Source organism: Polyodon spathula, chromosome 2 (genome assembly GCF_017654505.1).
Source record: "Polyodon spathula isolate WHYD16114869_AA chromosome 2, ASM1765450v1, whole genome shotgun sequence".
Classification (NCBI taxonomy): domain Eukaryota; kingdom Metazoa; phylum Chordata; class Actinopteri; order Acipenseriformes; family Polyodontidae; genus Polyodon; species Polyodon spathula.
Window position 1 is genome coordinate 103,288,641 of NC_054535.1, and position 25,718 is coordinate 103,314,358.

At 36.3% G+C, this 25,718-nt stretch overlaps 4 protein-coding genes across 5 annotated transcripts; 2 read left to right on the forward strand and 2 right to left on the reverse strand.

The window, feature by feature from the left end:
* Nucleotides 1-384: 384 nt before the first annotated feature.
* On the reverse strand, nucleotides 385-4,253 carry LOC121306086 (DNA-directed RNA polymerase III subunit RPC7-like). 2 transcript variants are annotated; one of them, XM_041237792.1, is made up of 5 exons: nucleotides 4,169-4,253; nucleotides 3,366-3,422; nucleotides 2,868-2,932; nucleotides 2,469-2,579; nucleotides 385-1,672 (listed from the first exon to the last, which is right to left on the reverse strand). In XM_041237792.1, the coding sequence occupies exons 2-5, from the start codon at nucleotides 3,394-3,396 to the stop codon at nucleotides 1,397-1,399; spliced, it is 483 nt and encodes a 160-aa protein (XP_041093726.1). In that variant the 5' UTR covers nucleotides 3,397-3,422; nucleotides 4,169-4,253; the 3' UTR covers nucleotides 385-1,396. The 2 variants fall into 2 exon arrangements, with proteins under 2 accessions (XP_041093726.1, XP_041093732.1); XM_041237798.1 differs by lacking the exon at nucleotides 4,169-4,253 and having other exon boundaries at nucleotides 3,366-3,955.
* On the reverse strand, nucleotides 3,412-8,565 carry LOC121327377 (DNA-directed RNA polymerase III subunit RPC7-like). Its single transcript, XM_041271376.1, has 5 exons — nucleotides 8,211-8,565; nucleotides 6,491-6,620; nucleotides 5,702-5,739; nucleotides 4,345-4,375; nucleotides 3,412-3,422 (listed from the first exon to the last, which is right to left on the reverse strand). The coding sequence occupies exons 1-5, from the start codon at nucleotides 8,322-8,324 to the stop codon at nucleotides 3,412-3,414; spliced, it is 324 nt and encodes a 107-aa protein (XP_041127310.1). The 5' UTR covers nucleotides 8,325-8,565.
* A 1,780-nt stretch (nucleotides 8,566-10,345) lies between these two features.
* Nucleotides 10,346-13,486, forward strand: LOC121306102 (metallo-beta-lactamase domain-containing protein 2-like). The gene is made up of 2 exons (XM_041237809.1): nucleotides 10,346-10,976; nucleotides 12,197-13,486. The coding sequence occupies exons 1-2, from the start codon at nucleotides 10,529-10,531 to the stop codon at nucleotides 12,583-12,585; spliced, it is 837 nt and encodes a 278-aa protein (XP_041093743.1). The 5' UTR covers nucleotides 10,346-10,528; the 3' UTR covers nucleotides 12,586-13,486.
* Nucleotides 13,487-19,131: 5,645 nt separating this feature from the next.
* LOC121306108 (centrin-3) lies at nucleotides 19,132-24,049 on the forward strand. Its single transcript, XM_041237824.1, has 5 exons — nucleotides 19,132-19,254; nucleotides 20,186-20,321; nucleotides 21,271-21,385; nucleotides 21,791-21,982; nucleotides 23,413-24,049. The coding sequence occupies exons 1-5, from the start codon at nucleotides 19,238-19,240 to the stop codon at nucleotides 23,454-23,456; spliced, it is 504 nt and encodes a 167-aa protein (XP_041093758.1). The 5' UTR covers nucleotides 19,132-19,237; the 3' UTR covers nucleotides 23,457-24,049.
* Nucleotides 24,050-25,718: the final 1,669 nt, after the last annotated feature.

Sequence of the window (25,718 nt, forward strand, 5' to 3'; positions counted from 1 at the left end):
GCAAATGCGTGTCTTTTCGTTCACATAAAGTCAGAAAAAAACAACATATGAATCCAAATTAACTTGTATTTATTCTAAAGTAATACAAAGATGACTACAAAAGATTTAGAAGTGAGTAGTTTGAGATTTACAATTATACTGGTCACAAAAGCAAAGTTTGTGGGGAATAATAGCCATTTTCTATACTTTTGAGGCATAAGCAATTAGGAAATAACACTTACTACCCAGGAACAAAAAAAATAAATTTTTTGTTACACAGTGTGATCAATGCCAGCTCTCATTGTTCACCCATGTCATAACAGGGACGGTCGCAAAGACCTTTTGAAAGAGAACCAATGCAATCCAAACACATTGTTGATATTAGAAAGGAAAGCAAGATACCACTTAAATCTGTAACATTTTATTTTTGGCAGTTTGCAAACATATAAGAACTCAAATTGTGTTTCCAAATTGATACCACTGGCTTCAGCAGTACTGAAGTTAACAAAAAATGGCATTTATATTAAAATAAAAATCGCATAGTTTATTTCAATCAGAAATAAAGCATTCACAGCCAGACTGCCACATTTATGTCTATGGATTCCATGTGTCGGGTACCAGTCCGCCTCTGGAAGTGCATTAAATAACATACTTACACAGCAGGTACTGCCATAGAATACCACATTGATATTGAGTTTAAGGTGAAAGTCAATTGAGTGACTATGCCACAAAGCACACCATTTTGCAAAGACATTACCTGCAAAGTTCATATACCTGCAGAGTTTTCAGAGATACATAATGCACCCTGTCTATTAAAGATAACCATGCAAAGCAGGGAGTTCCAATGAATACTCACACCTACTTACTTATACAGAGATACACAGATATGCAGATGTTAAACAAGAACTGTTTTTAAATATCTACAATATGCTATTAAATTATTAGAGGTAGAATGTTTGAAAACTGACTTGTGGGCTGAGCTTGCTAGACAACACAAGTTACAGTAATTGTATTAACCTGTTTTACTTCGTGGGCATGGCCTATTTTTTTCATATTTCAAGTACTTTAGGATATGGATTATTTTCCAAAATTAATCTGAAGCTTTACATGATTTTTATAACAGATGCATAATCTGGAGAAATTAACCATCCCTTTCAATCTGCACAAATGTAGTTTTAAATAAACAGGAATATCATGACATGGACATTTTTTCATTGGCAGTTGTCTAAAGGAAGTCATTTTGGACAGGGTCACAATTTGCACTGTGTACAAACATGCAAAACATGCAAAACTCGCTAGTCAGACACACCCAGAAACATACCTCATGGAAATGGAATTCTAGAAAGCAGACTCTTCACTGGTGCTGTGTGGCTGATTGTACGAGTTGCAGTGGGGCTCATTTGTACAGAAATGCTTCTTATTGAATGATACCAGTCATACTCTCGATAGCATTCGAGGATACTGAACACAAAATATTATGTCCAAGTGTCCCAAAACCGCACAGGATGTTTTTTATGTTGATATTTATCATCATAGCATAAAATAACCATTCATTCACTGAGAAGTGCCTGCAGATGTTGTATGCAAACAGATGTAAATGCACAGTACAGTTAGTTGCTTGATCAACGTTGTCATCACTTCCCCCGCCAAAGTCATCCCCATCTTCAAAGTATGAAGCAATGTAGTCATTTTCCTATGCGTAGTAAAAAAAATAATCTGCATCAGTATATTTGTATGTTCTGTTTTGTGCCAGCAGCAAGAGAAATGGCAAAATAGAGTAGGCTTCAACTCCCAGCAGTGTTTACAAAAATCACATTACTTTGGTTTAATATTTATTCACACATCCAGCTCGGGAATCAAAAAACAACACACTTCACAACTTTCACTAGGAAGTGTCTGCCATAAAAATACTCTTAGGAGCATTACATTGTAGACACATTCTCCATTCTGGAATAACAACGCTAGCTCCCTGTTCATTGCTATCAGAGAGGAGTGGAGTTTTTTTTTTTTTTTTTATGGCTGATCAGTTAAAATGGAAATATTTTTCAGTTTTATTACCCTGTTGATTTATGGCCAAAACAATAAGGATTATATTGCTGAGACACACTCAACACAACATACAATAAAGGTTAAGTAACATGTTTATTGTAAACCATACAGTGTGCTCTGTGACCTAAATACAGCTTTTTTATTCCTTTGAACCATTTTTGCCACATGCCCAGGACCCACAACCCCAATAGGTTAAACATTCTTATTCCTGTCTTGTGTTTGCTGATCATCTATATGGTCATCAATGGGAACTTGTCATTATTAGAAATACAATTAAAAGGCGGGAGAGAAAGTAGATGGAAAAAAACAACACAACCTGAAAGCTAACATTACAGGCTTCTTGCAATGTGGTTACTTTATAACACATGAACATTTCCGTTAAAAGTGTATTTGTGTTTTAAACTGCAATACACCTAAATATTGCAAGGGAAGACAATTACCTCCTCAAACTCCTCCTCATCATACTCCTCCTCTGCTGGTTCTTCCTCCTGTTTTCTTCTTCTCTTCTCCTTCACCATTAGACTTCCTTCTTCATCCTTCTTTTCCAGCTCCTAGAACAGGACGGCAGATTTAGACCAGTATATTTGATCTCGATCCTTTAGTGTGATAACCAAGACTTTGTATACACCAATGCACACCTACTTTATTTTGAAAAATCATTACACCCCCAAGATACTGTTGGCTTTGTGCACCCGATTTATAGAACTTGACAAAGGTTGTGGTCAGTTGTCAGTAGGTTTTGATTCGAAAAAATTGATTTTCTGAAGAGCAATTCATGTTTTAACAGATCTGAACAAAAGTAACAATATAAATGCATGCATTTATACCATGGCACTTACCTCCAATTTACTAACAATGTCCACTTTTTCTTTACTTGGTGCAATTTTTGGTTTTGCTTTAACATCTGTAAAGGAGAGATCAAAGTTTTCTTACACTGATGTTCCATGAGGAAAAATAAAGACACTGTATAATAGAACACTGAAATACAGTTCACATTGCCAGTATGTAGGGCTGCCAATAGTGTGTAGTGTGTGTGTGTATATATATATATATATATATATATATATATATATATATATATATATATATATATATATATATATACACACACACACACACACACACACACACACACACACACACACACACACACATTGAATAAAGATACATTTAGTTAAGGGAATTCCAGCAAAATACCATAGTTTTATAATTGGTCACTAGTAGTGTGTCTTAATTAATATAGATATTCTAATATGCTATGTTCACCTCAGGTTTATGTTTTGTGTAAAATTATTAGTATTTTTTTGTTCGTGTTTTTTTTTTTTTTTTTTACTTACTGGATATCTTTTTCTTTTTTCTTTTAGGCATCAGCTCTCTTGGGAGTCATCCCCAGTCTGCAAAACATGAGTGAGAAAATGGTGTGAATGTTTTTTGTTCTTCTTTAATATTATGTGAAGGCACTATCTCAAGGCCTGTTGTCTGTATTGTGATGGTCAGAGGATAAAATGATGTGCCACTGAAACAGTCAACTTTAACACAGAAACGGACACCTATAACTTGACTGCGAGGATAGCACACAGTTGTGTATCAGATATGAAGACAATGTCTCCACCATGCAGAAACCCAACAAGCCCAATGACCTCAATATGAAGTACCTTATAGGACTACCATCTTAACACAGATATTAGGCTGTGAGAGTGTGGAGGCAGCAGATTTGTAAAATTGGTGCCATAAATGGGTTAGTGTTTATTTTGCAATATACACAATAACTTAATCAATAGAAACATAGAATATAGATGTGTACTAACTGTGAAGCCAATATGCCAGTGTTAAGTCTTTATCACCTGAGCGATACCAACATACAGTTAGCACTCACATATCCGACCCTAAAAAATGTTAACTTCAGTGACGGTTAAAAGAGTGTGACGCATATCTGATTATTTCATTTTGGCCCGTTCCAACTCTTGTCCATTTCTCAGGAAACACAAAAAAGATACTATCCACCTATTCCAATTCTAACACACCCTTTTTGTGCGACACGCAATTGTCTATCAAGTACTGTGAACCAATGGAAGGATCGACAAAGACTTGTGTTATTTCCATTATGTTATTTAAACTCAAAACAAGGATTTTCACTCACTGGACTCTCTGGGCTCCCTCTGGATTCGCTCTTTCTTCAGAACATCTCATCGCTCTCAACTCCTCAAACGCTGAAGTTCTTCAACGAAGACGCAATGACGTAATCTTCAAAGCTGTCCTGGAGAAGATCGTCTCCCTCTGGAACGACGAAAGCTTTTGCCTACAGCCTTCACAGAGATACTGCACTGCACTGCAGCACAGCTAACTTCTACAAAGAGGACGACCGTGTTAAGAAGACTTTGTTTTAAACATTGCACCAACAGAATAAGTATCAAACTTATATTGTGTGTTTATAAGTAACTGAACTGAAGCCATGCTATTGAAATCGTCACAATATGTAATGTGCATCTATTCAACTAGATGCTGAACGTTGTACATGCGTACTTAGCCACGTGGAAGCTGGCACATGTATGTGTAGTGCGTGACTCAACCAAACAATGCATCATGAACTATTACGACTGCTTCACTAATGCAGAACTCTAAGACCAGAGGGCACATCAAGGATTAATTATGAACATTTAACAATGCATTACTTTTCCTTGACTGTTTTATTTTGTTTCTTCTTTAAACATATGTTTTTAACTATGAAGCCTAACCTTTACTCTTTTTCCTTTGAGAATATTAATAAATGTAATAATTTGGATTGCTAGGTTTCTTTTTGTCTTACAACAAATAAAATTAAATGTTGTCTGTTCTTTGAGATACTTATACACATGGATATTGAGTCCTAAAATATTACACATTACAGAAATTTAATCTTTTCATCATGAATCTAGGGATAATTAAACCTGAGTCGCTAGTTCTTATTGAGGTATTGTGTTTATTATAGTTAATAATTACATTATGAGCTATAATGGGTATTTTCTTTAATGGTGATTGGCAAGGACACAGTTGTGACATAAACCTTAGATATACAACGTAACTTTCCACGACAATACAATGTCAGATACATAGCTGAAAGGATTGTGGAGCATGGCACTGACACACTGTCCTGGCCATGTGCATGGACGGACTTGCACTTGCAATAATAAAAATAAAAAAATAAATAAATATAACTAAAAAAATGTGGGCTGTGACGGTCAATCAATTAATTTTAACATCAACAAGAAGTTGTTCTTGTATCTAAAAACTGGTAACGGTTGTATTGCGCGTGTAATCTTATAATATATATAAGTTTCAAAGAAACATACATATATATATATATATATATATATATATATATATATATATATATATATATATATATATATAAAAACAGGGGTTTTATTCCTAATACAAGGACAGTAATACGTTTATCTGAGTGTTGACTGTATCTTAGTTGAGGTGTTTCCATAGAACTGAAAATCAATCATTGCCATCTAAAATGTTTTCTAAGGTGTCAGCAAGTGAAATATCAGCAGTGAATGCAAATTCACAAAAACATATAAACTCCCCTCACAGGGATGCTTAATACAGTGTCTAAAGTCCACATCAAATCAGATGTTCAAATCATACAAACAGCTCATCGATGGAGTGAGGGTCAGCTCTGATTTACCTGGTATCCGGGAGCTGGATCTTTGTATCTTGCTACATCTACGGGAAACAAAAAAGAGCACAGCAGAAGATCATTCTGTTTATTCATAATTTACAGATACAGTGGGTAATAACCATGGTCAACATTTACAAATGGAGTGCCTTCTGCAATCTTTGTTAAACATATTGACACATACTTGCTAAATGAAAAACGTTTTCTATGCACTCTGATGTACTGCTGCTTTGCTCTGTTGGTCCTCTCAGGTGCTTAGGCCTGAGTGGTAGCTACTTTTGTGAGATTCTCAAGTTTCAAGGCTTCAGTGCAGTGTGACCGTTACATACTGTAATAGACAAAACAATAATATTTTTAATATTTAATGTGTTGGTTTACCTGTAGTATTTATGAATTCAATAGCCAGATAGCAGTGCAATAAGTATACTAGTCGATGTTGTGTGAATGCCTCCAGCCTGGGATGATTGCAAATTATTTAGTAGTTGCTAAATGATTTAATTTTTTTGTAATGCGAGAATGAACCCTGGTGTGGAGGAGAGCTTCATTTCAACTCCCAATACAAGTACAGTCTCTTGTAGAAAACTGCCAATCCAATACAATTTATTTGACCGACTGTAGCTTGTGATATGTAAAACTATGAAACTATTTCTTGCATTTTGTGGAACACACCTCTTCAAGATAGATAAACAGCACCCACCAATGAAAACCACATTTAGCTTTTAATTGCATGGCAAAACTAACAGCCTAAAATATAATGATGCATCTTACAGATAGTCTTCAGATGCAATTTACACTCACCTTTCTTCACACTCGGAAAATCCAGATGGTAAGGTAACGATTGCATAGTTTCTTTTAACTCATGTTTTAAGGCCAGCATATAATCTTCATCCTCTCCTGTTCTCAAGGGCAATGGTTTGTAATCTGTTGGCTGCAACAAAAACTGACTTTAATTTGTGGTTTGCATTCAGTAGAAATACAGGTTAATAAAGGTTTATTTTGGATCTCAAATGGCTAGTGTTAAGAGTGATACAAGGGGTCCCAAGTGGCTCATCCAGATAAAGTGCTGCCGCTGCGAGTGCAAGATGAGTCACACAGCTCAGATGGCACCAGTTCGAGTCCAGGCTGTGTAAAAAGGCCGAGCTTTGCTGGGAACCCCAAAGGGGGGCGTCACATTGGCTCTGATGCTCCCGGGGTGGGGAATGGGAAACTGGCAGGGATTGCTTCTCCTCATCGCAACAGCGAACTGTACTGGCCACACACTGAGCATATTCAGAGTGGACAAAAAGCAGGGCTGATCTCTGTTCTCCAGAATCGGTAGCCTGCCCACCTCTGCTCTGGATTGCTCGGTGTAAAAGCGATTCTGGCTTTAGGCTTGTAAGATCGGAGGATACTCACATGCCCTCAGAACATCTGTGCTATGTTGGGAATCGCTGCAGTGAGGAGAAAAAAAAAAACACAATTGGACATTCCGAATTGGGGGGAAATAAATAAAAATAATTGGTCACTCCTAAATTAAAAAAAAAAAAAAAAAAAAGTGATACAATTCATGTTTTTACCTTTTTTTATTAGCAGCTTGGAATATATGTTCTTTGCTTGTTTTTTTTTCTATTACATCAACATTAAAATACATATTTTGCTTCCTTATATCACATTACAACCTATGCTGTAGAAGGATGTAGTGGCCGTCTCATTTAAGCTTGATTGCTCCTTCAAAAATGTTTGTGACTGGTTTTCATTAACCTAAAACTAAGAACTGTAACTTAACAAAGCAAAACCAGTATCATATACTGAGCATCAAAAGAAACGTATCCCTTATATTTGGATAAAATTCACTAGATGTGATTGAAAAATGACAAACTCTGTTTTAGAGCAGGTGCAGTGACTTTTTATTGTGCTAATTAACAATCGACATCACGAAGATGCTGCAAAACGATCTGTCGATCTTGGGCAGGTGTTGTGACTTGGTCTCCCCATTTGTGGCCTGTCATTGACAGTGTGTGTCTGGTTATACCGTCTTGCCAGGTTTGAAATTGCAGGCTGTGAGCACCCAAGGCAGCGAGACACAGTACACTGCCCTAGTCCAGCCTCCAACATGCCGACTGCACAAAGGTGCTGCTCTCTTTACAGACATAGCATATTGGTGTTTTTATGTGATTTTCTTTGCTTTTATTCAAGCTTGCAATTCAACAGTTGAAATCACTCCATATCCAGTGTCCAATCAACTGTCTCACTAATTAGATGATTAAGTGCATGTGCTTCAGTCACAGTCACTCAAGCGTGTCATGGTCAAGAATGAATGATCGCGTGATTAAAAAGAAACCAAAAACATTTTGGCAATGTCCATCTATATTTAAGTCATAAGTTTCTTTTGAGGCTCTGTACACAATATTTACCAACTTGAACTCTAATCTACTTTATGGAAATGCATAGAGCAGATCCTTTGAGCCTATGGCTATCAAGAGGGTGACCTGGAAAGGAATGAGCAACAGTCCTCACAAGGTAATAGTTCAGTACTCACAGGGTATACCTGCCGTGGCTGATACACAACATCCAGTAGAGCTTCACCCCTGCCCAGGCCAAGAGCCTCGATGTTAAAGGTAAATGAGGCACGACCCCGGCCTCTTCCAGCCATCACAGCTCGGTAACAAACCCCTCGCTTGTACTGTTGGTCATTTTATTGGCAGGTTATAATGGCAAGGACTTTTTGTTGCAATGATCATCAAAATGGGCAATTCTTTACAACTTTCATCACACTTTCATCATTCACATTGGGCATGAGTTACACAGGCATCCTTCTCAAATCACATGTGGGTGAAATATAATATCACCCATAATTATTAAACATGCAATAGTTCTGAAACTTCAATTCAATGACAAGTTTCCAACTAGTGAAATGTGACTATATATATATATATATATATATATATATATATATATATATATATATATATGTGTGTGTGTGTGTGCGTGTATATATATATATATATATATATATATATATATATATATATATATATATATATATATATACACACACACACACACACAAAAAATACCACATACTATATAAATGAGTAACATGTAATATAACTCAGTAGGACTTCACCACCACCACCACCACCCTTTTTGAAATGGTAAAAGTATTTGGGGTTATTCAGACCCTATACAAAATATACAACTATAAAACTATAAAATATACACTATACAAAAGTGGAGCTACTTCTCTCCAAACTGTTGTTTCCACTAAAACTTATAAGCCTATGTGCATCTTTTGACAAGCCCCATCTGTGTGAACAGGAGTACACAGGCTGCAATAGTGCACAAGATTCATGTTGCACTTAAGCCTTAGAGGTAACATGTTATGTGGGAAGAGCACTTTATATAGTCCGACAAATCATCACAACCCGTCACTGTTGAGTCGAACGCTTGATTTCATGACGGCTGCCTCAGGACATCACAGCGGACACTGAATCTGCCAATAGGGTGCAACAGTCCCACCCCAGTCAACTGTTAAGCAGAGGACGGTAAACCGCTCACTAACCCAAACACTTTAGTTCTGTACTTCGGTTACAGCAAACATTTCTTTAGAGTGACCATACAAAAATAATTAATTGACAAATAGCACAGATCATCCTCTACTAGAGGCATGTATATTTTATCTTGTACCCCATTGACTGTTACAGCTCAGATACGTGTTCACTAAAACACATTAGACAAATACTGTTGACGCTGACAGTACGTTACAGCACACCCAAGTCCAAATTCGATATTATATGACACCACAAAATATCAGTACTTACAGTACCGGCTTGGGGAATCTGAGAATGTGTTATTCAAGGCTCTTAGGATACAATGAGAGTGAATAAGTATTTTCTAATATTCTGGAAAAGATACATCAGGAACGGTTGCAGTACATTTCTGAATAACACTGCAGAGCTTAAATCAGGCGTCAACGTTTTGAGCTTCATTTTTTCAATAAACAAACAAACCAAACGCAAGTACATTAACTTTAACCTGCAATAATTATAATTTAAATAAATCTCACATCAAAGAGACTTGTCCTAACCTGGTTTAACTGCACTGCTACTGTATTCGAGTATATTTGTAACCACGCTGCCTCCGCTTGCTCGCTAGCTGGAGATTCCACAGCGCACGCGCAGTAGCAAAGGGCGTGATATTCCATTCACCGGCTGTTTCCCTGATGACGTCAGTATGAAACCAAACTGTACTCAACAGTTAATAACCATATTCAGAAAGTACGATGACGCATTCATTATCCATGTGTTATTACATTGAAGTGAATAGATAGGCCTTTAATCAAATTGCAACTCAAAAATGGATTCTGGAATTTCAAGTCAATAGAAGTTGTATTGGTTTTAAGATGAACCTTGTCAGCCTTGTCATCATTTTTTTTCCTCTGAATCTAACTAATCTGTATCTACAGTTCAAAGCAATATCTGATCCTCTTTCCCTGCATTGTTTACTGCCAGTGTGACGTGTGGTGCCCTTTTCATACGATAAGTGAAAATGTTCGGTGTTAGTTTAGGAACCTTTGCCTTTAAGTGGGCGTGGTTGAAACCTTGACAACGAAGCTAGTGACAGGTAATTAGCCAATCAGGTTCCCTTTCCCAGCAATGCCCATTTGGCCTTGTTTTTAATGTAAACAGCTTCTTCTAGTGACTGTGTGGGAGTGTTGTGCACTACTCTTAATCTTAACTGGGATTCGTTTAATTTTCACTCCATTGCTGTTCATTGCGCCTCTGTGACTATCCCTGCGTCCCGAGCCTTTATATTTTGGCGTGCTCTTCTCTTTTCACGTGTGTAGCTGGGGTTGGGATGTCTGCAGCTGAATGGTACGCACATAAATCCCTCGGAGATGGGGTGTTCTGGATCCAGGAGAGGTTTTATGAGTCTGGGAACCGAGCCAACATCTGGCTCGTCCGCGGGTCGCACCAGGACGTGGTGATCGACACTGGGTTGGGTCTGAGGAGTCTACCGGAGTACCTGCAAGCAAAGGGGCTGCTTGGGGACGCGTCAGAGTCCGGCCGCAAGAACCCGCTGTTGGCCATCGGCACCCATGTCCATTTTGACCACTCGGGCGGCTTGCATCAGTTTCGGCAAGTGGCGGTGCACGAGGCGGAGGCAGATGCTTTGGCAAACGGGGATAACTTCGAGACGGTGACTTGGCTGTATGACAGCGAGATTGTGAGGGCTCCGACCCCCGGGTGGAGGGCCAGCCAGTACCGAGTACAAGCGGTAAAACCAACGCATATACTGCAGGAAGGTTAATATTTTATATTCATTTTTGAGCGTCGTAATAATAATTTAAAACACCTATATTATAAAAAAATGTGTGTGTGTGTGTGTGGCTATGCATAATATAAAATAACCGGTTTGGCATTCAACAGGTAACGTAGTGAAAAATAGCTTATAAGATCTATTACATTGCCCAGTCTCCGGGGCACTGTCTGAACCATGCTTTGCCAATCAGAGCTTTACGCATATTAACACTTGGTTAATTTTAACACAGTAAATAGTACACCACACTGCACCAATAGGCTTGTTTAAATACTGAAACTTTTTGTTATATCATTGATGAACTTGTTCTAGATTGGCAGGTTGGGAGCTGGCTTTGCACCATAAGCAGGTTTACAGTACACGTCTCAGTCCTGTGCTCCTCCGCCCGGGGAACTGTACAGTTAGTAAAAAAAGGTATTTGGTCATGTGTAATGAGGTATTAAAAAAAAAAAAAAATGTCCAAGTGGGCAATCACTATCTACAAAAAAATGAATTAAGTTGAATATTTATTTGTGTCTGGCATTCGTTGACTAAATCCTTTTTTGACTAACTGAATATTTATGTATGTTGTAATTCTTCGTTGTTGCTGATTCTTTAAATGGTTTACTAGTCCCAACAGTTAGCTCAGGTATATCTGACTCAGACTGTATTGTTTACATTCTAGAAATTGTCTTTTAATTGTTTCCTGGGAAAATTGCTGTGTACAGCAGCATGACTGGTATGTTAGACTCAAAACGACACATCCTAGGAGTAGACTGTATGATGTCACTATGAAAGAAACAGAGTAGTCATGACGTTATGGATTCAGAACTTGAACTCACACTTTACTTTGTACAACACAAGAATGAATTAACTTCAAACTTGGGTACTAATTTACAAATATGGTCAGACCTGCATGCAAATTTTTTAGTATTTACTAAACTTGTATTTTAGTATTTGCTCCGCTGGCTATGTAGTCATACCATCATCTATTTATATATAGTATCATATATATTATATATATTATATATATATAAAGCATATCTAGCATATCTACATATACATGTCAGTATTAATGTACAGTTCAATATCATTTTAAATTGGCTTTGCAGTACAATGGCAACACTTAATTTATCTGTTGAAGGTGAGTATTGTATGCTTGTGGTTGAGTAGGCTGCCTCTTAAAGGACATTTAAAAAGCGTTTCCTTTGTATCTTCCTTATTTAGGTGATGTAATAAACCTTGGAGATAAACAGTTGACTGTAATGCACATGCCTGGCCACTCCAGAGGAAGCATCTGCCTTCATGACAAAGAGCACAAGATGCTTTTCAGTGGGGATGTTGCCTACGATGGGTCAATGATCGACTGGCTCCCATACAGCAGGATCAGTGACTATGTCAACACCTGCGAACGCCTGCTTGAACTTGTTGATGGAGGTCATGTGGAAAGGGTGCTGCCGGGCCATTTTAACACATTTGGGGCGGAAAGGCTGTTCAGAATAGCCTCCAATTACATTTCGAATGCTGGCGCTTGCCATAGTTTTTCCTCATGTGCGTTGAAGTCTGTTGCAAATCTAGCTCTCCGTGCGTCAAATTCCAGAAGAAGCGCAACTTGATGCCAAGGTTTAGCAAAAAGGGATACTGGTTATGTTATGTTGTGTTATGTCCAACTTGTCAACTTTTGAAACTTCAGTAGGCTAAATATTGCTCAGTATTGTAAAGTCATAAGTTACCTGCACCAAATTACAAAGCGTGCATAAAAAGATTACATACAAATCTTGTGGGTGTTTTTTTTTTTTTTTAATTATACAATAAAAAAAACAAAAAGGTTTGAGTCATGCATGGTGCCAGCAGGCATCATGAGAGCTTCCCCTCAGTGCTCTGTGAGCACACTTCAATTCTCACCTGGACACCCTTTGACGTTAACCAGACACTGACAAATTGTGTGGTGGCTTTGTGAACCCAGGCCACCAGGGATGAAAATCACGAAAGGCTAGTGAACCAGCATGGTTTTCAAATGAGGCAAATAGGAGCTGGTTGCAGAAAGACCTTGCAATCTTGATTCAGTATACGAGGTCACTGCAGGTGCATTTTCAAAAGATACTCAGAAACTGTTGAAGTTTTAATTAATCTTACACACCTTAATCAGTTTGCAATCCTATTTGCTTGGCACCATCTCAAAGTTTCACAAAGTAATATTTGAGAGGAAATCATCAGTTGGAACCAATTCACAGTTTAGGGACAGTATTTAATTCCCTTACTAACATTGATGCCGTTTCTCAAGTTTGGAATACAGTGCTTGAATTTTACTTAAAAATCTGTTAAAGACAATTAAAGAGGCAGGGCTGGGGCTGACCTAACTTTTCCCAGAAGTAACCTATAAAACAGACACAATGGGGGATATACTGTATTTTCAACTTGGAGACTTTGAATGATATTCTTTTTTGTTATAGTTTTGTATAGGTGGTTTATTTTGAAAATACAATAATAGGCTATGTTTGAGCTGAAATATCTCTCTCTCTCTCTCTCTCTCTCTCTCTCTCTCTCTCTCTCTCTCTCTCTCTCTCTCTCTCTGTATAAAAGCCTTCATTGAATTACTAATAAAGAAGATACAGTCTATGAATCAAACCATTTTAACCTGTCTGAATCTAAAACATGCTTATGATTGACTTTGGTTTGGTTTGCCAAATTATGACGCAAATGGTAAGAAGCAGTTTCCATAAGCAAATACTCTGTCATCTTCATTAATACAGTGCTTTTATTACCAAGCAACCCCTTAAAAAAAGAGAGGCTTTATGATGGTGAAATGATGATAAATGATGAACACTTTTAGTAAACCAGACTACCAGTATATGTATTCTGCGTCATGAATCTTTGAACATCGCTGGTATTTCAAGCAGTGACAGGAGAAGCTATATTTAGGAAGTTGTTAAGCCAAATTAAAGGATGATTAAGCAAACATTTGCATGCACTACTTAAATATTAAGAAAGTGACAAAATGCATGTCAGCTTTGTATGCATTTATGAATATATTTAGTACTGTATATTGATATATTTTTATGTTGCAAGCTTATTTTTGTGTTTTTGAAGATTGTAACAAAATGAGAGGTTACAGACTATTATTTTCTTTGTTAATAAATTGTTAAATGTTCTAATGTTACGGGAGAAAAAAATCAATTTTTATGGATTGCTGAAGTATTTCATTATTTTGCAGCTTGGTATAAGTAAGTGTTAATAGTTTGTGTTAACCTCTTAACTAAATAGAATGTATATGGAATTGGAGTACAATAATTGTACATTGTATGGATATGCATGTTATAGCTTCTGTACAATTCTCAAGTGTCTTACCTACTGTATTAAGCATTGCTTTGTCATATGCCTGTGGTAGGTGCAGTCCATCGATTCAATGAAAAGGGACACTTCAATTTGATGACAGAAACTGATGTCTATCTCTTTTAACCAAAAAAACAAAACACAACTGACAATAGAATTGTTAAAACTTCTCGGTCAGAAATATTGTGAAAAGAACAGCAAGTGGCTTTTGATTTGCAGTCAAACATTTTATGGAAAATGGAAGATTTTCTTAAAACCCCTTCGATTTACTTTGAAGTTTTAATTGTTTATGATTTAACAGCTCAAAGGCAGTACCTCTAAGCTCTAAACTGTAATGCTGACAGCTTGTGCGCATACAGTATTACCTGATAAACAGCACTTTGTTATAAAATAATTGCACTTTAAATAAAAGCTGTCATTCAAAGTAAAATGTGTGTTTCCAAGCTTAGAGTGAACAATGAGAAGGGATATTGTTCTGACTTTTATTATTGCTGTCTGATATGTTAATTTTATAATTTCTGACTTTCTTTGTAATGTTACCAACTGTAAAAGAAGACATGTTGTAGTTTTAGCAGCATGTCTGGCATTGTTAAACAAAATAGTGTTGCTTTGTTTCACCTGTAATAAAAGCAGTTGACAAAAAGATGCCTGTTGTATTTACCACCTTGAATATAACCACACACACAAAGCAGAACAATCATTTGCCCTCAGAAAGTGTTCTTGTATAGAGTTAGTTTATTTTCATGTCAGCCTGGTAAATGTCTCATGAACTCATTAGAGAAACAGTGTGGTTATATTGTATTTCATTTCAATTAAAAGCTTATTTAATTGTATTTTTTTAAATATATAGTATTATAAAAAGAAAGCACAGTATCATCTCCCTCATGAATTTCCATTGGAACCAGCATATACAGTATTGTATTTAACAGTCTGTAAACAGGCTATGCTTAAATACATTTGGCCAAGTTAAATTGGCAATCAGTTTACCAATTTAACCGGACCACATTTTGCACCCATTCAAACACACCTTTGAACATGTTTAGCTGGATTGCCCAAGTGGAGGGGAAGTGCTCTGTAACTATATAATATACACTTTTTGTGTTAATTGAAAATTTTGGTTGTTCTGTTTAATCCTGAATACACCAAGGGGGTGCTGCTTCTATAGTGGCAGTGGAAGTTGGAAAATTCAAGGGGCTGACCCTGATTTTGTTTAGCAAGCACTTTAGTATGTTTACCCTCTGATAGCACCCCAGGTTTACACTTCATTCACAGTGCAGCTCTTCCAAAAGCTGAACTCTCACAAACTATGCCTGAAAATGGATGGATAGAGGACGCCCAAGTTTTATTCAGCAGAATTTGAGTCTCTGTTCTGGACCTCATGCTATTGACTTACTTAATCAATATACATTTTGCAAGACCCCTTGTATAACTGCATTTGCTATCTGATATATTGTGGCACATAGTATTCTATTCTACAGCTATTCAGCACATTTTAAATTCTTTATTGTTTAACTAGGATGAGGACTTGGAAAATAAACAGCAGTCACAATCACACTCACACATAACAGTGTCCGTTTGTTAATACATTACACTATACTACAACCTTAGTTAAGACCTAAAACTACAATTACCATACAGTAGAGTTTTAGCAGGCTCCCTGTTTAAAACTGGTCGATGCTGGCCATTGCTAACTATCAAGAAAGCAAACTGCACCCAGTATAAGAGACTTGACATTGGTAGCCATCATGTCTATTGATTTTATGAAACTGTTAACCTACCCTACCATAAAATACAATTAGGCTACAAAGCATTTTTCACTAATGAACACACAGATGACCAAAGCAGCCGTCAAGGATAAGTCTCAGATAAAAAGCAGATTTTAAATCTCAAGCTGACTGTTTGTGGCAAGTCTTAGTACAGTATAAAATTCCACAAAAGACATGTGAACCCTATCCCCTGTTAATAAAGCTGCTCATTTATCAGTTCCCATTACATTGTGCTACAGTAGTGTCCCTTTTTTTCCTGAGCCATAATATGAAAAGGATGACCTAACTATAGAGTATCCAGTTGGCTTCAAACACAATCAGAATCACAAACTGATTTTTCATTTACTTTGGTTGTTACTGGGTTACCCATAGTTCTAGATTCAATTTTTTTTTTCTTTTCAACTATCAATCAGATGCAGAAAGTCCGGGCTACAACACGGAAACCTGTCACAGCAAAATGCTGGAAGTAATATGGTTTTAAAGGTGTTAGGAAGCACATGCAGACTGCCATATGCTTACACTGCTTCATCCTACATTATGCAGAGATAATAAGATTATGCAAAATGTAATGATAATGGGATTGGACAACTGCAATCCGCATGCACAAAAACAGTTCATCGATATAACTAAAAGTTTAGATAAATATAATGTATAAAGCATCAGATCATTATTAACAGAACGAAATACATTGGGTACATGCTGCCTGGTCACTTTGTTAGGACAATGTACCTTATATTGCATTGGGCTGCTGTTTAGTCTGGTCACAGTCTTGGCACGATGTGGCTCATCAAGGTGCTGAAATATGTCTCAAGGGATGTTAATCTATTCAGTTAAAAATATTTCATACAATCCGCACAGCGTTCATGCTCATCCCAAGCATGCTCAAGTGGAATGAGAGCGGGGCATTGTGATGTCTAAAGTCTCTGTGGTGGCTGAGCCACACTGTGTTCTTCTATAATGTTTGTTTGTCTTTTTCACTGTGCTCTGGGCTACTCATTGCACTAGAGACTTCTTTAGATTTATCAAACAAACTTTAAGAATTGCTAAAGAGCATGATTCATATTTGAAAAGTGCATAGTCTTCACAACTAAAGACCTTGTGTAGCTCTTCAATGACACACATTCAAATGTAACCATGATTTTAAGAGAGAATTTTAATGTTTCTTTAAAAGAATAAGTTCAACATAATATACAGTACAGGTTCTTCTTTAAATTCCTCTATTAGAGCATTAAACTTATAACTTATATAAGATTACTTATATAAGCACCAATGTAACCTGTAACCTTTAAACAGTTCCAGATGGATGCCCCCAGGGCTGTTATGATGCCATAGCTTTAGTTTTCCACACGAGGCACTAGTGGCAGCTCTGGTCTTAAGGGAAGGATCCCACTGGGTGAAATAATGCTGGCAGCATAGATTCCTGAATTCAAATTCATAGATTCCTGAATTTCAAATACCGGCATATTGTAAACTGAAGTATAAAATACAAGCACCAAAAGATCTTAAACAGAGGACAAGGAGGGCCGGTAATAATATTGCTGATGCTGACGGTAAATTTAAGCTTTAAAACCTTGGCTGGCAATCCTTTAAAGTTTAACATAAGGCTTCAGACAGACAAATGATTGATGAAACATGATCCGTACATCTTAATGCTGTGAGGCTGCACTGATGTCTTTCCTTACAAAGCACTTTACATTATCAAGTAGATGCAGAGTGAGTGAAGCCAGTATATACTATCTTGGGAATTAATCCTTGCCTAGCCACTTCCACTAGTGTGTGTGACCCCGGGGGCAAATTATTTTCTTTCTCAGTGCCTCACTCTCAATCTTGTATGGCCTGATGTTAAATGAGTAGAGACCTGATAACCCAGTTGTTAAATATCAATCTTACCTCTGTCTCACTATAATAACAACTTAAGTTTATTATTGTTATGCTGTTGATGTTTTGTTACTATACTAATTATCTGACCAAGTGAAGTCCATTTATATTACCAGCACACTTGATTTCCTCTCCCCACTTCATACTGCTTGTAACACAGGACTAAGCGGCGGGGTTCCGAAAAATATAATACTACAACCTCTTTAATAATGTACCTGCAATTTTTCTTTTCATTAACATTCTAACATTTTTTTTGCACTTTTCAAAGCTCTTTTCAAAATAGCCGCTCTAGTGCACTGCTAGTGTGAGGATGATTGACCACACTGTCAAACAGGTAACACAGCTGTAACGATCCATGGTGTTATACAGAACATTAAAGCCAGGGCATTTGTTGTTATGTTGTTGTTTTTTTAAATCGCTCTTCCTGCACTAGTGCAGCCATTTTGAAAAGAGCTTTGAAACACATAGTAGTTCAAAATGCTGTCAGGGTGCATTATTTAAACAGTTGTAGCATCACGTGAGAACGTATAACGCTATATTATCGGAACCCTGCTACTTTTTCATTTGCTGTAGGTTACCTAAATTACATTGTAAATAAAGTAGCAAACAAAAACATGGGAACATATTTTTGAGGCAATGCAACACACTAGAGATGTTATTTTATTGTAGGTGATGTGTACACTGCGGGGAAGTTTTTACTCTAAATCTTTATTTGTATAATAATAATAATAATAATAATAATAATAATAATAATAATAATAATAATAATAACAAACCTACAAATTAAATTAAGGTGACGAAGTAGTTTTAATATTTATTTAGAAGAAAAAAAATATTAGACTAATTGTTACACCAATTTTGACTAAAACGGTTTGTGAATGTTCTCTAATGTGTTCAAAAGGCAGCATATTTTTCCACAGAATTACTGTATAGATATATAATTTATTTATTTTATTGGCGACTATTACAGCATTGCACAGCTTCTGCAGTACCATGTCTGTGTTTCCTACTGCCCACACAATGACCCACCACCAGCCCCCTCTACCGCCATCGACCGCAATGGCTGTTGGGTAAAAACCGTTACCCGTCCACTTCAGTCCAAACTTATTGACAGCAAATTCTTCCAATCATAGTTATAGTTTAGCTGAAACCACCCATAGAAGTGTCGCTGTAACCAATCAAACACCATCCCTGGGAGGATCTTGTTTGAGATACTAAATCGGCAAAGTAGTCTAGTGTGCGGTTGGTGTTTTGGTTTGCTTCGGTTTAGCGTACAGCAGCAACTACAACAATGAGTTTATCATTACGGTTGGTGTATTGTTTTTAGAAAATATACAAGTATATGTACGTACCAGTACGCTAGATAGATACACTGTTGATGTGTCGTCTTTTGTAATTATTGTGTTCTGTTTATGGTTACACATCTGGCGGGTTTGATTACAGCATGTTATTAATAAATGCAGTTTATATCAATTTAAACACGTTTCTAATGCATGGTAATTTGTAACCCTCAATTTGATTGTAACACGAAATGTAATGTGCAACTGATATAATCGCACTAGGTTACATGCAAAACGAAAACCTTTAACAGCAGTATAAAGAAAGCGTTAATCCGATTACATGTTGTTAATAATAACAAATATTTGTCTTCAACCCGGACGTTGAATGCATAAATAAATAAATAAATATGGTAAACTAGATTTATGGAACACCAGCAAACATTTTGCTGGTTAGGAGTCAATTGTTCAAGATGTCAAGTAACCACGATATGCAGGCACCACTATTAATCACACCATTTACTAAATAAGTCGTGATAGGACTTTTTGCTTCAATATACATTGTCTTATAAATAACCAGCATAAATTAGTTGCATCCAAAAGCCTTTTCATTGAATGTTAGTAATTAATAAATACTTATTTTTGATTTATAACGGGTACAGAGTCAAGTATATTGTGGTAAGCGGACCAAATGACTGATTACTCCAGTGCATACGATTAACATGAAACTTTTGGTAGTTTCAAAACCATTATATAATATTGTATCTATGTTGTTTGCTTTTACAATGTAGATTGATAGTTACTGTATATATTGTAGAAATAAAGCAATAAGTGCAGGGACTGGTTCTTTTACATTAAAATTTCCGACACCCGGACAACTTCATCCAAAAAGGGTTACATTAAAAAGCTTGATGTTTCAAGTCTGTTGTGATTTGTAACCATTTCATACTTTTTTTTTTCAGGACTGAGCTTGCAGTGGATAAAACCAAAAGAAAAAAAAGAAGGGAGCTAACAGATGAACAGAAGCAAGAAATAAAAGAGGCCTTTGAATTGTTTGATACTGATAAAGATAAAGAAATAGACTATCATGAACTAAAGGTAGGGTTTACAATACTGGAGTTTTAAGACAAACACAAAAACACCAATTCATGGTACAGTCTATTTTAGCTGGAATTTTGCAGTCGCTCAACCCTGCCTTCAGTGCAGCCAGAATCCAGTTTTTAATAGTGCAAGGTTAACCCACTGACATGGTAAGAACTGGGACACGCAAATGTGGTACACTTTCAGTTTAAAGAAAACATTACAGATATTTTTTAAAGCAGCATCATCAGCAATGGGAATGTGGTATTGGGAAATTGTAAGTGGTATTAAAAAGGCCAAAAGAAAAAATCCAATAATTTGGAGGTGAAAGACAGCAGAGCAGTAAGAACAGATGTATCGTACAGAAAGCTGAAGATCGTTTTGATAAAGCACTGCATAAGCAGCATGCCTGTCATGGAGAAGGCACGAGGAACATTTTAGTCTTAAACAAAGCAATGTTTTTCCAAGCCAAATGGGTCTGAATGACTGCAAGCTCCAAGAATGCATTTTGTTTAAAATAAAATAAAAACAAGATCTACATTAACCCAGATGTCTCTGGGTGTTTAAATCTGTGTTTTTTCTAGAGTAACAGTTTGACTAGTAAGTTAAATGTAGCATTTTCCCATAACAGCATAGGTGTTTCATTACTGTGATGCATTATTTGCAAGATTAAGGCTGTAAATAGCAGGTGTACACGTTTATTAAAACCATTGAAAACTCAATTTCAGAGTTAGACATTTCAGCATTACGAACAGCCTCCATTCCCAAGCTGTTCATAACTCTGAGATACTACTCTATGCAGAATTTTAAAGCATTTCTGTGACATCATCCTTTGTAATTCCAGTTGGCTTGTATGTACAGAAACTGACAACAAATTCACAGTAGCCAGTTCACACAAACAAACAATTTGAATGAGTTATAAGCAGTCTGTATTTTGGTGAGTTTGACCATTGCTTTAATTTGATAGGTTGCAATGAGAGCTTTAGGCTTTGATGTAAAGAAAGCTGATGTGTTGAAGATCCTAAAAGATTACGATCGTGAAGGAACTGGAAAAATTGCATTTGATGATTTCAATGAAGTGGGTGAGTATTATCACTGAAATAAAATATTCACATCATGCATGCAGGGTTCATAATGGTGGGGGAAGGAAACAGGCACAGTTTCAGATTTTTATACTAAAATGTTTATCCAAAACACCCCAAATAAAATACCTGCTGACTATGAATTCATCTACAGTGTAAGTATTATGAATTGTGAGTGCACACTGGTGTGATTTGCAGTGCTAGGCAAATACCGTTCTCCATTGGTACTTTGAAACTTTGATAGAGAATTATGTTTTAATATTTAAAATAAAATTCAGTGACTTTAAAGTGTACCTGTCTGGAAGTGTTTAGGTGGATCGTCAGAATAAGTGGAATGTGTGGAGTTTTATATTTTTAGTTCAAAAGTGCAGGCTGAAAAGTGAAGGTTTAAACTTGCTTTTTCAGTGACTGACTGGATGTTGGATCGAGACCCACAAGAAGAGATGATAAAGGCATTTAAACTGTTCGATGATGACGACTCTGGAAAGATAAGTCTAAGAAACCTTAGACGGGTTGCTAGAGAGCTAGGCGAAAATATGACAGATGAGGAACTCCGTGCTATGATTGATGAATTTGATAACGATGGAGATGGAGAAAGTAAGTCAACAACAGTAATCAGTCTGAAACATGACAGTCAACCCTTAATATATCAAAACGTGTGAAAATAAGCAGAATTGACTTCACAGGTTCAACAACAACCTGGCAAAAAAACTGTTGACATAACAAATATGTTTGCTTTGCTGTGCTGTGGAACCTGAAATATAGTATTACATTACACAAATAACAATAGTGTTTGAGGAAAAAAAAAAAAAAAAAAAAAAAAAAAAATAAATATATATATATATATATATATATATATATATATATATATATATATTTTTTTTTTTGAAACTTTAAAACCTATATATAAATATATACTGAGAGAATCTGCAGCTTGGATTATATGTCAAACTAGTACACATATGCAAAGAATTATTTTTAAACTATTCACAAGAGGGAGCCAGAGCATCACTTTGTTTAATTGAACAGCCTTAATTAACACCTCTGGAAATCCTATTTCGGCTGTTAAGGGTGTATTTGAACAAAGTAAGATGCAATTTTATGAATCACTTTTACAATAACTGTCTAGTAATTGTATATACCGTACTCCTTTGAACGTAAGATGCACTTTAAACATTTTTTTCTCAATAGCCTGCGTCTTAAATTCAAATATAGTAGTAAGACGTTACTACCCGAGTACACAAGCAGCAACGTGACTGACTCCCGTGAAAAGACGAACAATGACGTCACTGCTTGAATACACAAGCAGCAATGTGACTGACTCGTGAAAAGACTAACCAAAACATTTACTGCCTGATCTCCAATCATCCATGACATGCAGGCAGCCATTTTCAGAGAAGTGTCATTCGCTTCCTGAGGAATTGTTAATAGGGTGGCTGTAGGGGTGACATCAGGCCAGGAAATGAATGCAACAACACAGGCAATTTCAGGGCGAAAATTTTTATTAAACAAATAGTTTTAACAAAACAAATCGGCACATTGGCCAGAACAAACAAACAGAACCCTAAATTAAAAAAATATCGTGCTGGTGTACACCACTGAGGCCGATAGGGCGCCTGTGGTTCCTGCAGTGGAGCCTCCAGATCTGTGTTGTCCTCCGGCACTATAGGTCTGGCGGCCTCGCTGTGGATCCGCAGCGTGTAAAATGATGGATTGGCAGGAGCACGTTTTGGAGGACGCGTGCTCCAGCCGCCGTTCCCCGAGTCACCGGGGGGCATTCCAGATTGGGGAGAAAACATGAGTAAAAAAAACCCATTGCTGATGACTAAATAAAAAAAGAGAGAGAGAAGCAGCACATAACAGTAATGCTCTGTGTGATAGCAGATGGCCGCAATTATATTTATAAGCAAAATTGCATCTCCTTTATCTTGATCATTTCACCGAATGCAGGTTTGTCAATATAGTAAATAACAGGAACACACAAAAAAAAATAATAACAAAGTTTTTTACTCTCCCCCCCTCCCCAGTAAACCAGGAGGAGTTCTTTTCCATCATGACTGGAGACACTTAAAGGCATTGCACTGAAATAAATCTTCTGTTTAACTGGAGGTGTTTATCTGGTCCTGCTGTTGCTTTTTTGTATACACTACCCACATGGATTGAAAGGTTAATACTGACCAAGCTTTGTGTGATGTGAACCAACAACTACTTCTCTGACAGTGTTTTGTAAAAATGTTTAAAAGCGTGCACCGGTTTTTAAACTCAAACCGTTGTCTTTTTTTCAAGACAAAGCCAGAAATTAAGGAAATTATTATTTTATAGAAGTTCAAATTACAGAGATATTGATTTCATAAATGAAAATATTTAATAAATCAAACTGTAAAATTTGCAATAATCTTGACTGTGTGTGTGTAGGGTATGCTTGTACACCATTTCCACAAATTATTTGCTTATAGGTCATTGTTGGCCTCATATGGATATATGGAATATGAATACGTTGTTGCATTGTACTTTTATTTATGTATATTAAAGTAGTGTGCGTTTGGGGGTTTGAAATAATTTTTTACAGTCCATTACAAGAATTTCATATTTTTTTGCTAGCGGTTTGATTATTTATGTATAGTACAAAAGTGTTACGCAATAAAATTGTAATATTCCCTTGCATTCAGTTCTTATGCCTTAATTTCATTTTTTAGCAGTTGTCAAAATGTTGACACTAAAATCAGCAACAGCATATTAGCAAATAGGATTATTATGATAGGGAGTTAAGGCAGGTAGAATAGTTGAGAATTTTGCTAACTACTTCAAAAATCAAGCTTGAAACCTTATTTTAAACTTCCTATCTCCAGCAGACAATATAATGCAGATTTTTCTTTATTTTTCTGCCACCCCTGTATTTAGGAACAGGAGACTAATCAAGGTGAATAAATTGTGAGACTAAAAGAAAAGCAGGTGCTTCAGGCAGCCTACACAAAAAGAACGGATGTTCAGTGGTTGCTAAAGGAACATTTGTTACAGGTGCACTGAATTTCAGTAGCACATTTCAATACCAATCTAAAAATAAACTAGTCAAACTATCAAGTTTTCTTATTCATAATTGTATAGTCAGTGTAAGAGTTGTAGGATGTTAATACAGAACATACTTAAGGAATGTGTCATTGCTGTTGAAGGTACAGCCGGATACATCAGATTAGTATGTATAATATGCAACTTATTTTTTATATCCTAAAGCTGGATTTAGTTTAGGCTGACTCACAACAGTTTTGTTTCAACCACCCTAATCAACAGCACTGAATCCTTTTAGAAAACTCATACCCACACAGTTGGAGGTTTGCCAATTAACATATAGAATACGTTATTCTACCTTGTTTGATTCCTCAAATGTCTTGATAGTTATTCTATTACAATGCTTTAATTGAACACCCCTAATAATTACAATGAGACAGAAAATACATCTCTATTCCTCTCTAATAAAGTTTAAAACAAACAAACAAACAGAGATTGATGATTAAAACACATTTATCAAGTTGAACAGAAATGAGAGAATTTTATGTACATTCACAGAAGACAGGATGGAGGGTAGTGAAATTTGAGGTCAATCTCCTAGTTCATAAATGATAGAACATATTTAATCTGGTTAACCTGGATAAAGCCCAGTCAATGTGGGTAGTGCAGCCCTTCATATGAGGGCATTAGTATTGCATCCCTATTGAATTCTTAGAGGAACACGAGAAACATTAGAACATGCCAACATACAATTAATTCCCTACTTGATCCACTAGAGGTAGATGTTACTCATCCATTCTTTACTACTTTTGTATGTATAATTTTTATTCTGCAAATAAGTGAATAATTTAAGATTGAATTGTAAACAGTAATCTAGAGTAGTGTTACAGCTCTCTCTCTCTCTCTCTCTCTCTCTCTCTCTCTCTCTCTATATATATATATATATATATATATATATACACACACAGTAATTGTGAATGACACTATACTGTCTATCCCACAAGAACAGAACATTTAAACACAGCTTTGTCACCAGAAAACAGATTTTAATCAAATACCATTAACAGTGCAAGCCTAAATATGAAATGTTGTGTAATTTCATCCATATTGTGAATCAATGGAATCCTTTTTTGGAGTCACTGTTATGTAGTAGATTAATTGGATTAAATCTTTGATTTAAAGCAGGACACGTTACCTTGTGCTGTGCCTGGATTTTGTCAGCAGGTGCTGACACATGATGCAATGTTATCTCTGCATGGATAACAAGGTAATTTAATCTTCCAGATACACTGAAATCTTCCTCGCAAAAGATACTGAATGAAATAAA